The sequence below is a fragment of the Octodon degus genome, unplaced genomic scaffold (genome assembly GCF_000260255.1).
Source record: "Octodon degus isolate 3935 unplaced genomic scaffold, OctDeg1.0 scaffold00043, whole genome shotgun sequence".
Lineage (NCBI taxonomy): Eukaryota > Metazoa > Chordata > Mammalia > Rodentia > Octodontidae > Octodon > Octodon degus.
Genome location: NW_004524619.1, coordinates 10,341,328 through 10,354,699, shown reverse-complemented (window position 1 = coordinate 10,354,699; position 13,372 = coordinate 10,341,328). Strand labels below are relative to the sequence as shown.

Genomic DNA, 13,372 nt, shown 5'->3' with positions numbered 1-13,372 from the left:
TGCACCTGGGCTGGGACTGGTCCCGCCGGCGCAGGGTAGCAGGAAGCTCTCCACACACTCACCGGACCTGGGCTAGGACTCTAGAATTATTTTTTTAAATCTTTTTGTTGTTGTTGTTAGAGGGTCTTGCTATGCGGTTTCAGACTCACAGGGAGCTGCTGTCTCAGCTTCCCCAGCGCTGGGATTACAGGCTTGCACCACCATGCCCACCTTTGGGGCCAGCAGGTTCCAGGGCTGGCACAGCATGTGACACTGGGGATCAAACCCGGGTCCTTACACTATCTCCCCCAGAATTTCTTAATTTAATATATGCTAACATCAATATTTTTCCTAAGAGCCATAACAATGATATACTATATTATTTTCTAGAAGCTTTAGGAATTTAGAATTGATTTTACCTGGAATTAACCTGAACATGAAATTATGTAGGACTGTATTTTGTTCCAATATGAATATATGATAAAATCAGTACCTTTTCTAACCACTAGAAATTATCACTTTTGATAAAAATCAAGTGTTCCTATAAGTGTTTGCTTCTTCTGGTTTGTCTTTCCTTAGAGCAGAACTCTCACCTGAAGTTTGATATCTAGTACAGCCAGTCTTTGTTATATTCTTTTTTTTTTTTTTTTTTTTTTGGGTACTGGGTATTGAACTCAGGACCTTGTGCTTACCAGATAAGCACTTATTTTTTATTCTTTAAGGTTATCCAGATATTTGTAGATCTTTATCCACATAGACTCCAAGATCAGTCTGTCTATTACTACCTAAAATGAGGGGGGGGGATGCAGTTTGATTTGGGATGCAGTAAGTCTATAGACTTAATTGTGAAGAATGGACATATTTACAGGAATGACTCACTGTATAAGCAAAGTATAATCCCCCTTCACTTATATAGGTCTTCAACTTAGAACTGATAATGGTTTTGAGTTTCCTTAAAAATTTTTGTCACATTTATTCTTAGACATTTGATGTTTGGGGTTTTCATTTAGTTCAACATTATTCTAAATTTCTTTTGAGTTTTCTTCCATGACCCACCTGTTACTTAAAATTTTGCTGTTTAACCTCCATGTATATGTAAATTTTTGATTTATCTTTTTGTTATTGATTTCTAGTTTAAATCCACTGTAGCCTGAAAGCAGATATTGTATGATTTATATTCTTGTAAGTTGGCCAGGGAGATAGCTCAGTAGAATAATAGCTTGCCTGGCAAGGGCAGGGTCCTGAGTTCAATCCCTGGTACAGAAAAAAAAATAGTAATAATAATATTCTTGTAAGTTGTTATAATGTGTTTTATGGCCCAGAATGTGGTTTTTGTGAATGTTTCATGTGCGTCTGAGATGAATGTGTGTTTTGCTGTTATTAGATGAGATATCCTATAGATGTTCATTATGTCCAGTTGATACTGCTGGTGAACTGTGTCCTTACTGTTTTCTGCCTGAGAATCTCCATTTCTGATAGACGTGTATGTTTCAATCTGGGTAATTTCTATAGATCTGTCTTCAAGTCTTATGGTCTTTTCTCAGTTTCCAAGCCTACTGATGAGCCTGACAAAGGCATTCATCAACTGTTGTTATGTTTTTCATTGTATTATTTTCATTTCATTCTAATAGTTTTCATCTCTGCTAATATTCCTTTTCCGTTTGTTAATGTTCTCTATTGTGATAGGGCCTTTAACTTATTAATCACAATTACTTAAAATCCCTGTCTCATAGATCCAACATCTGGACCATACAAGTCTGGTCTGTTGATTGCTCTGCCTCTTAATCATTTGTTGTTTTTCTCTTGCTTCTTTGTGTGCCCTATAATTTTTGGTTGAAAATAGTAGAACAATAGAGACTTAGCCAAATAATACTTATACCTAGAAATGGCCATGTTTCTTCTTTTCTTAGGCATTTAGTTCAAGAGAGAAGATTAAGTTAACCTAGTTACTGTGGAGCTGGGGCTCAGATTTGCTGTTGCTATGGTTATGCACACACAACACAGGCTTCAAATTCCTCTTGCAGCATCGGGTATAGATTGGCCAGAAGGTTCTTTGTCAATGCCTCTGCTCCACCCTCAGACTTAGAGCTTTTCTTTGTGACTGCACGTTAAAGAATGTCTCTTCATAAGCTTTCTTTTCCCCTACAACAGACCACTATTATCCAAAATTGTCTCTTTTTTTTTTTTTTTTTTTAAATTTAGGGAAGGGTCTACAGTGTGTTCTGGGTCTCACTACTAGATTGGACTTGTAGTGATCTGCCTGTTTACAGCCTCCCAAGTGCTAGGATTACAGGCGCAGGCCACCATGTCCAGTCTCAAGTGCTGTCTCAGTGCACCCTGGGGGCAGGGCCAGCACGGCAAGCCCTGCGATCGATCCCCTGGCCCCTGCACCTGCTTGTAGGCACTTTAATTCGCTGAGTTATTTGGCCAGCCCTATCCAAAACTTTCTAACCTGGTGGTGAAAGACAGCTGAAAAACACTCTGAGACTCAACCTCAGCTGTAAACTGAACTTTAGTCTGCGTCCCAGGGTCTTAGGGGGAAAGTTCTCAGTGATCCTACCCCTGCCTCAACTGTGGGGGATGCTGAATGCTTCAGTATATGTTCCTATCCCTCCCCCTAGGACATAAGGTTTATTTTTCATCTGTTCTCCATGCTACAACAAACTCTCACCTATGCCTCAGAGTTGATAGGGTTTGTATTCCCTTCCTAAATAGCTTTAAAGCAAATTTGCTTTGTTTTGTTTTATTTTGCCTAGAATAGCAGGCAGAGTTTATTCTAAGAGTTAATGCTGTTTCTTCCTCTAGAATGAGCCATTAGGAAAGCTTTTATACTCTTCAAAAGGGACAGGCGGGGTATGGTGACAGAGGTCTGTAATCTCAGCACTGAGGAGGCTGAGGCAGGAGGATCACTGGCATTTGAGGCCAGCTTGAATTTCATAGAAGAAACCCTGTCTCAAACAGACAAAACAAAATCAAGTTTGACTTATCTCTAATTCTTTCTTCAGCCTGGTTTTCCTTTTTCCTATGTTCCAAAGTGGATTCTCTAAAAGCCTTCCCAAATGCCTGTACATTCTCTTCCATGACCTGAAGATCTGAGTTCTACTACATTTTCCTGTGATATGCTAACAGGCATGCCTTCTCAGAACCTCTTTAATACTCACGTTTGATTTTCACTGTATGTGGTAGCCCTCTACCATACTCTATGATTCAGGTTTATGATCATTTCCTACATCTTAACGATGAAAGAGTGTGCATTTCTCCTTTTTCCTTTGTCATTCACAGAAAAGGAGAAATCTTTTTCTTTAATTAAAAATGATTTCTTTTATATTTGGCTTTCTGAGACAGGATCTCATTATGCAGGTGAGGCTGAACCTGAGCTCACCTTGTAGCTCAGGCTGGTCTCAAACTTGCAACAATCCTTCTGCCTCAGCCTCTCAAGTGCTGGGATTATAGGCATGTGTCACCACACCTGGCAAAAATGACATTTTTAAGACTAGAATTTAGGTAAAGGGATTTATTCTCTATTTGAACATTAGTATAAAATACATAGCAGAATAGAAATAATTTCAAAAACAAGAATTCAAAGGTATTACAGAACCACTAACAGATTTCCCGTGTAAAAAAATAGTAATAATAAAAAAGAAAAAAGTAATCAATGCATCATATCCTCAAATTTATATATTCAAATTCTAGTGTGACTGTATTTGGAAATGGACCCTTTATGGAACTTGTCTTAATACATTCAGGCTATTATAAAATATCTTAGGCTGAGTCATTTATAGACAACAGAAATTTACTGCCCACATTTACTGGCCAAACAATTTAAGACCAACACACTAGCAGAGTCAGTGTCTGCTGACAGCTTGCTCCACACTTCACAAATGGTGACTTCTTGCTATGACTTCACTAGGGGAAATAAGAAAACTCTCTCAGGTCTCTTTTCAACAAGCAATAATCCCCTTCATGAAGGTGAAGTTCTCAGCCTCTAACCATCTCTTAAAGCCCTCTACATCAGCCCTTCCTAGATCGGATTGGAGAATGGATGGATTTCAACACATGAATCTTTGGCAGTTAAAAACACTAAGATCATAGCAGATACAGTTAGGTTAAATCACAGGGTGCACCCCTGGCCCAAAGTAAGAAGCGATACTAGAAAACTCTCACACACGTGCACACACATGTGTTCATACACACACATTCACTCCTCCCTCCACCCCATCACATGTAATGCAAGGGCACAGCAAGAAGGCTGCTGTCTGTAAGAAGCAAGACCTAATCAGAAATTGCTCGTGCATACCGATCTCAAACTTTTAGTCTCCAGAACTGTAAAGAAATAAATTTACTTTGTTTAAACTATCCAATCTCCAATATCTTACCACGGTAGTCCAAAGCAGACTATACATAATAATTTCAGAGTCATTAATGTTTTTTTGTTGTTGTTGTTGTTCCTCAAATGCCTTCAGGGCACTTTTGGCCAGCTGGAGAGGTGTGAGGTTCGAACTCCAGCAACCTGAGTCTGACAGCTTTGTGGAAGCAGCCACTTAAAGGCCTGAGCTAGGGCCAGGCCCCCGGGTCATTAATGTTTTAAAAGGAAGTTTAGCCTGGTGCAGTGGTGCATGCCTGTAATTATAGCACTTTGGGAGGCAGAGGCAGGAGGATCACAAGCTGGAGTCCTGCCTGGGCAATTTAGCAAGATCCTATCTCAAAACAAAATGGACAGACAGACAACAGACAGACAGAAAAGGTGGTACTGAATCCAAGGCTTTTTCTCTGAGCTAGTTCCCCATTTCATTTTTAACTTTTGAGACAGAGTCTCACTAAGTTGCTAAATTATCCAGGGTGGGCTTGAATTTGCCACCTTCATGTCTCAGCTTTACAAAGTACCAGGATCACAGTGTGTGCTACCATGCCCATCTTAGATATAAATTATTAATAAAGTTTTGGGTATTTTCTTACATTCTAAAGTTATCACATAGATCAAACATGCTGTTCCTCAGTAAAGCATTAAACTGGGGTGTCATGGTATAAAACTGGGCTACAAAGGCCATTAATGTGACTGATACATGAAATATTTCTGTGCAATATAGGTTTAAGCAATTAACATTGCTGGGAAGAAACAAAAAACAATCGCTGAAATTACCTTCAGTAAGTAAATCAAGAGTCATAAAATGCAACAAAGTACAAGAAATTCAACAGGTCCCCCCCCCCCCATGAAAAGGTTTTTGTTTGTTGTTTGTCTGTTGAGTCAGTCAGGGTCTTGCTATGCAGCCCAGGTGGCCTTGTCTGTTGAGTCAGTCAGGGTCTTGCTATGCAGCCCAGGTGGCCTTGAACTTGGGGCAATCCTGCCTCAGCCTCCCAAGTGCCAGGATTATAGGTATGTGCCACAATGCTCAGGTATTAAGAAGGACTTTTGACCAAAAACAAAAGAGTACTTATAAAACAGTCAGAAAGGTAAATACTATTTTGAGGTATCAAAAAAAAATACAAACCAAAAAGGATTTTAGAATATGTCAAATTTTCTTGTCACACACATATAAGCACAGCACTTAGGAGACTGAGTCAAGAAGATTAGCGAACTTAAGACTACATAGTGAGTTCAAGGCCAATCTGAACTACACAGTGAGATCCTGTTTCAGCAAATAAAAACAAAGAATATGTCAAGTTTTTCTTAATGAGAGTAGCAGGAAGAAGAAAAAGGAAAAAGTATTTAAATGTTTTCAAATACCTCAACTTAAAATAACTCTAAATTCTCTAATAATTGCACAGTGATTAAAAAGGAAACAAGTAGAATCTGTAAGCAAATAATTATTTCTTACATGTTTAAATGCCCCATAGGGAACAGCTGTGGACCCTGTTTCTTCTAGATAATCTTCCCAGTTTAATTCCACTTCTTCCATACCAGATCCAGCATCTGGAATTAAAAACAAAGCAAAACAAAACAAAAATTGTCTCAATTAAAAAAAAAAAAAAAAAACCTCAAAGCAAAAGCCTGTAAAATTAGTAACCTAACTTACAGAACTTACTTCAGGACACGTTGTTGATTTTGCACAAAAGAATTACGTAGTTCTTTGTTGTTTTAATGGCAGGTTCCCACAATGCACTTACACCAATGCATCAGTGAATGCAGTAGTGGTTTGGCCTGTTATCTTTTGCTAAATAAACACCAAATCAGAAGTTCATTCAAATGGATTCAATTATTTCAATCACTGTGGACCACAATTTAGTATCCAGCACCAAATATTTAGTATATTCAAACTTAAATTTTTAATCTCATACTTTGTGAGTATTCTCTAACCAAGTACCCTAAATCAATACCTGAGCTCAATCCAAAACAAATGAAGTTATTATCACTGCTTTCCCCTCCATTTGTTTCACACTTTAAACCAAAACCATGAAAAAACTCCAGTTGCTATCTTTAAAACATACCCCAATCTATTTCTCACCCTGCCTAGTGATATCTCCAGTAGAAGGCTTATTCACAATAACATTCCCCATTCAATCATACTGAAGATTTAAAATCTTTGGGAAACTAAAATTGTCATACATGATATGACCCTTAGCCGTCTACTCTTCCACTTTATCCCCATCTACACTCTCACCAGCTTTAGGTGATAAAGAGATTCTTGCCACTCTTTGATCACACTCTTTCTGCAAATCCTCTACATTTACTGTGCTCTCAGTCCAAAATTTTATCTCCTAGTGGAGATCACACCTGCATCTCATTCAAGTCAGTCCTTAAATGTTGCATCTTCAGAAAGACCTTCCATCAGCACCCACCTAAATGGGGCTCTGCTTCCACTTTCTTCATGATATTCATTCTTATTTGACTGTACATCATGTATCTTTTTAACTTCCCTATGAGATTATAATCTCCACGAAGACAGAAATTTTGTTTTGGTCACTCCTCTTATCTCTATCACCTACACTCAAAGTACCTGGTATATAGTGGAAGTCTTCTTTCATAAGTGTGCTATTTAGATATGATTAAAAATGCAGTTAATGTTGCTACTGCACTCAGTGGAAAGCAGGCTTCTAAAAGAATTATGCTATGTCCTCATCCACAGGCTCCGGCGCTGCGTGACTTATGGCTCCTGCCCGAAGCCAAAAGGATCATGAAAGGCAAATATTTTGAATTGATTCAGGACACAGAGGCAGCCACAATAGTGCAAGTAAAGACACTCACCAGAGGACTTTCAGAACAGATTCAGAAAGTGGCACAAACAACAGAATAAGTGTGCTCAAAGCACGGGGGTGGGGGGATATTTTGAGAGGATTAACAGCAATATACCTTTTATTATAATATATTTTTACTTCAGATGCTATGAGTTCTGAGAATTTTTTTTATTTCAGAAAAGAATTTCGCTCTGAGTTCCTCTATAACTTTCTGCTGTTATTTACTATCGACACTATTAATTCATACATTTGAGCTGAGCTAGTAGAAAAGAATTCCGCTCTGAGCTCCTCTATGACTTTCTGCTGCTTCTTATTTACTATCGATGCTATTAATTCATACATTTGAGCTGAGCTAGTGTCCTCTGCACTTGTTCTGGGTGGGCATGGGGTTTCCTCCATATGTTTCTGCATTTGATTCTTTACTGCAGATGTTATTAATTCAGGGATTTCTTTTTTCATTTCCAATCTAAGTTCATCTATACATTTCTGCAGTGTTTCTTTATTTCAGAAGCCGTTGATTCATTGCTTTTCAGCTGTGTGATTCCCACTTTTGTTCTGTGTTAGTGTTCTCTACACTTGTTATGGGTGGGCTTGGGGTCTGAGATTGCATTTTGCTCCTTCTCGGTGTCATTTTGTGTAACATTGTCTTCTGACCTTTGTTGTAGATCTTTGTTGCAGTTATAGCCTTAGCACCTACTTAAATTCAGGTGTAGATCTACAAAGTTTGGATTTATCCAGCTGTGCCTGGCTTGGGTCTGGCTGCTGTGCTCAGTTCCTTCCTGTTGCTGCCCTTGGGGGTGAACCTGTTGTGCCCCTCTAGCAAGATGTTCTGCTTCTGGACTAGCTGGGTGGTTCCATCCCGTACACTCTCTGCAGGGACTGCAGCTGAAGGGTTTCACCCCAGGCCTGTATGCCAGGCCTGAGCTGAGTCTGGAGGGGACAAGGTGGAGTGGGGGGAGAGACAGCTCTCCCACACACTCACTGGGCCTGGACTAGGACTGGATCTGGGGGTTCCCAGAATGTGATAGAAATTCCTACTCAGCAGGCGGGGTGGGGGAGGTGCTGCAGAGTGGTGGGGGGGCGTCCCAAGGGGGTCTCACCCACGCTGCGCCTGGGCTGGGACCAGTAGGTCCCGCCAGCGCAGGGTAGCCGGAAGCTCTCCCACACACTCACCGGGCCTGGGCTAGGACTGGGTCTGGGGGTTCCCGGAATGCAGCATTAATTCCTACTCAGCGGGCGAGGTGGGGGAGGTGCTGCGGAGTGTTAGGGGGCATCCCAAGAGGGTGGAAGAGGGTCTCACCCACACTGTGCCTGGGCTGGGACCTACTGGTCCCAGCGCAGGCACAGGGTAGCTGGAATCTCTCCCACACACTCACCGGACCTGGGCTAGGACTGAGTCTCTATAATACATTTTTAAAAATTAAAACGTTCACTGTATTTTTCCATCAAACCTTCATATATTCTTGTAGAAGCATGGTTGGAACATTGCAAGTTCTCAATAAGCAGTTGAGTAAACTTTAGGGGGACCCATGCTTCCCATGAACACAAGAAGGCAAATATGAGTACTGTACATTCACCATCACACTATCTGTAATAATAACAGACTAGAAGCAATCAGAAAGAGCATAGATAAAGTGTTGTAATCCTTCAATGGAACACTATTACATATATAGGAGTCAAAAGGAATAAGCTAGCATTAACATAAATCTCAAAAACCATCAAGTAGAAAAGATAAGTGCAGAATGAAAAGCATAACTAGAAACAATTTAAGCTTCAAACTAAAACTGCAGTATAATGTTTATGAATACATACATTTTAGTAATATAAAACAACGAATAGAAGAATATGAATGAACTTCACCAATGTTACTTTTTGGAGGAAAAGGACAACAAGATTAGAAGGAAATACAAATAGTATCACTTCTTTTTTAAAAACGTGAAGAAAAAAATGCAAAGAAGTCCAATAATACTAATCATCTGGAAATACACATCAGAACCACAATGATATTGCATCTCACACACATTAGAATAGTTATTTCAAAAAAAGCAGACAATAAAAAGTATGTAGACAGGGCTGGTGAGATGGCTCAGTGGTCTAAAGCACCTACTTAGAACAAGCTTGGCAAAGCACAGGGACCGCGGTTCAATCCCCCAGCACCACATGCCAGCCCCACCCCCTGAGCTGGCCCCACCCACCCACACACACACATAAATAAATAAATAATTTTTTTAAAAAAAAAAGTATGTAGACAAATCAGAACCCTTGTGCATTGCTGTGGGAATGTAAAACTGTAGGAAACTATGGCAGGTTCTCAAAAACAGGGGTTTTTTTTAGAAATTATCACAGGATCCAGTAATTCCATTCCTGGGTACATGTCCAAAAGAAATGCAAGAAACTCAAACAGTATTAGTACATGAATGTTCCTAGCAACAATATTCATAGTAGTCAAAAGGTAAAAGAAACCTAAGTTTTCATCAACAGATGAATGGATAAACAAAATGTATGCACATAATAGAGCATTACTTGGCTTTAAAAGAAAATCCTGCTACATGCTATGACATGAATGAGACTGGAGGACAATATGTTAGATAAAATAAGGACATGACAAAAAAGTAAATGCTGTATGATTCTATTTATATAAGGTACCCAGAGTAGTTATTCTAGATCCAGAAAGTAGAATGGTAGAAAAAAGAACTAGGGAGATATTTAAAAAGAATGAAGTTCTACTTTAGAAAGATGAAATAAGATCTGGAGAAGAATGGTGGTGATGATTATATTACAACATGAGTATACTTAACGCCACCAAACAAAACAACTTTAAAATAGTTAATGTGGTAAAATTTATATTATGAACATTTTAGCATGAAAAATATAAGCAAATATTGGGCAATGTTACTATTTTCTAACTATTCAAGATACATGATAGTTTGTTATATTTTTCCCATTTTTTATGTACTTGAAATTTTTCACTAGGAATACAAGCTGACAAAAACTGCTTGGAGAACAGCCTAGAGGTACAGGCCAACAGAAGGCCAACTGCCATTACTCAAACATAAGTAGGCTGACTATTCATGGTCCTAGGGAAGGAACTGAATCCTTTAAGCAGAATGTTAATTTTAAAATAAAAAAATAACAATAAAATCTGTAAACTAATCAACCAAAATCTCTTACACGTTAAAAATTATTAAAACTGAGAATAAGAATAATGATCTGATGAGATAAGAAGCAAAACATATGAAAAGTTTACAAAAGAAATACAAAATAACAAATATATGAAAATACACAATTTTTCAATTTTTTAAAAATGTATTTCGTACAGGGTCTCACTACAATTTTTCACTTCAATAAAAATGTAAATTAAAACTACACTGAGGCACCAGATTGGACAGAACTTCAAAGTCTGAAAATATACTCTGTGTTGAAATTATAAAACAGGTAGCACACAGTCACACAACTCCTGTGGAAGTTTGGCATTATCTAGCAAAATCGCATATGTATTTACCTTTTGATCCAGCAATCCCACTTCTAGGAATCTATCCCAAAGATATGCTGGCAAAAATACAAAAAGACATATGTACAAATCTATTCCTTGCAGCACTATTTGTAATACCAAGACTGGAAGTAACCTAAGTGTTCATCAGTAAGAAACAAAAGCCAACTACACCTATAAGACAATGCTGAGAGGTAGTCACTTTTCTATGGGTCCTATTAGCAATAAAGCTACTTGCTGTAAGCAATTTATAAGAACCAACTAGGAATTAAATAGAGAGAGAGAGAGAGAGAGAGAGAGAGAGAGAGAGAGAGAAAGAAAGAGAAAGAGACGAGAGAGACAGACAGACACAGACAGAGACAGACAGACAGAGATGGACGGACGGACAGACACAGACATGGACACAGAAAAACAGACACAAAGGAAAGGAGGGAGGGAGGGAACAGAAAAAGGAAAATTAGAAGACAGGAAAGCAAGATTCAAACCCAAACTGACATCTTGCTAAAGGCAAACCCAGGAAGCAATAAGGTAGAAGAATCCCAAAGCCACCCACCTGGATTCTTTAAAGTGCTAACAGCAAAAGCAACAAAGGAGATGAGCGAGGCTCTAGAAAACATCAAATCATAAATAATTTCTCAGCTACAGTCACAGAAATGGTGGCCATAATGAAACACAGGTTAGTGGCTCCAGAGCAGATACAAATTTTTAAAAAAGAGCTTAGGAAAATGATGAAAAACATGAAAGAAAAGGAATCTATGAAACAGATTCAAATATATATCCAGGAAATTTAAAATTTCACTGAAAGTATACACAGCAGAACGAATCAATGAGAGGACAGAATACCAGATATAGAAGATAGGATTTCAGTTAGCAATCATAAAAAGAAAGATTTCTCAAAAACAGCAAGGGAAGAGCCAGAGAGATGGTTCAGTAGAGCCTGAGTTCAATCCCTGGTTCCGCAAAAAAAAAAAAAAAAAAAAAAAAGCAAGGGATCACGAAAAACCAATCCAACAGCTACTGGATGATGCAAGTAAGTATAAGACTGATTGAAGTCAATGAAAAAGGGGGAGATAATACAAATGAGATAAACTGTTCACAAAAGTACAGTGGACCCTTGACTTACAAACTCAATGTGTTCCAGAGGGCCGGTTGTAACTCTAGTTGTCAATCAAAAGCTCAGGCTCCTCTACACAGTCTTCAAAGTCTTTCTCCTGTATGTAGGCAGATCTTAGTGTCCCTAGACACTGGCTAAGGATTTCACAATTAACTCCATACAGGAAAGGAGGTTGTAATGTTCCTTCCAGAACTCTTTTTTAAAATTTTATTTTATGGTATAGGGTCTCACACAGTTTGGACTCACACTTATTGTCCTGTCTCGGCCTCCCCAGCACTGGGATTACAGGTATGTGCTACCCCACCCAGTTTTGGGGTGGCATGGTACATGGCACCAAGGATCAAACTCAGGACAATGCACTTTCCAGGCGGGTGCTTATGCCACCAAGCTATCTCACCAGCCTTCCTTAACTCTTTAAAAGTTAAATCTGTATCTGAGACTACCTGGAAGTACAATCAACTGACATTTGGTTCATAACTGAAAACTTTGGTCATAAATTAAAAGTAAAATTCTGATCATACCTAAGTTGTTCATATGTCAAGCCAGTCACAACTTGAGGGTCCACAGTAACAGGAGAAAACTTTCCAAGCATGGTAAAAGAATTTAACAATACAGACAAGTGAGGCATACAGAACTCCAATTAGCCATGATAAAAAAAGATCTACATCAAAGTGTATAATAGTCAAGAGTCCAGAAATTCGACACAAGGATAGAATATCAAAAGCTATTAGAGAAAAGAAACAAACCACCTATAAAAGAAGGCCCATCAAAAGCTCAGCAGACTTCTCAGCACAAACCCTTAAGTCAAAGAACCCTAAAAGAAACAACCTCCAGCCCAGACTGATGTATGCTGCAGCACCATCTTTCAAAATTGATAAACAAAATACTTCCATGACAAAACTTACCTCAAGAAATTCATGACCACCAAGCCAGTACTCCAAAGTGTTTAAGGACATTCTAGAAAGAGATAATGAAGACTGCAATGCTATGAACTCCAAGACAGTGAATCTACCAGGCAAGGGAAGTAAACAGCAGGGGGTAAAAAAGGGAACCAACAATAGGAAAATAATATGACAAGGATAAGTCAATACATTAGTTATAACCATCAATGTAAGTGGTCTCAATTTGCCAAACAAAAGCAGACTGGCAGAATGTGTCAAGAAATAGGACCCATGGGCAAAGGAAATAGCTCAGCGACCAAAGCACCTGCCTGACAAGTGCAACGTCCCAAGTTTGATCCCTGGTACCATACGCTGTGCCGGCCCTGCAACTCCAAGTACACCATGCTGGCCCTGAATCCAGGTATGGGGTGCACATGTATAATCCTAGTACTGGGGAGACTGAGACAGGAGGATCACTATGAGTCTGAACTGTGTAGCAAAACCCTGCATCTAAATACATTTTTTAAAAAGCAGCAGACCCAACAATATGGTGCATATACAAAACACAATTAATTCAAAAACAAATTCACAGACTGAAAGTCAAAGGATGAAAAATAATACTCCATGTGGACAGGAACCATGTAAATAGGATAGTTACCCCTGCTTAAATGCCAACCTGGCAAACACAAACTCCTATGTTCAATCCCCAGTGCCAAATAAATAAATAAATAAATA

At 38.9% G+C, this 13,372-nt stretch overlaps 1 protein-coding gene across 3 annotated transcripts in view; it reads right to left on the bottom strand.

Moving 5' to 3' along the window:
• Nucleotides 1-13,372, bottom strand: part of Sfmbt1 (Scm like with four mbt domains 1) — a 157,092-nt gene that overhangs the window by 49,517 nt on the left and 94,203 nt on the right. For all 3 annotated transcript variants that reach the window (XM_023715717.1, XM_004631688.2, XM_023715718.1), the window contains exon 3: nt 5,796-5,890. In XM_023715717.1, the coding sequence (XP_023571485.1) occupies nt 5,796-5,890 (95 nt within the window). The remainder of the gene's footprint in view (nt 1-5,795; nt 5,891-13,372) is intronic.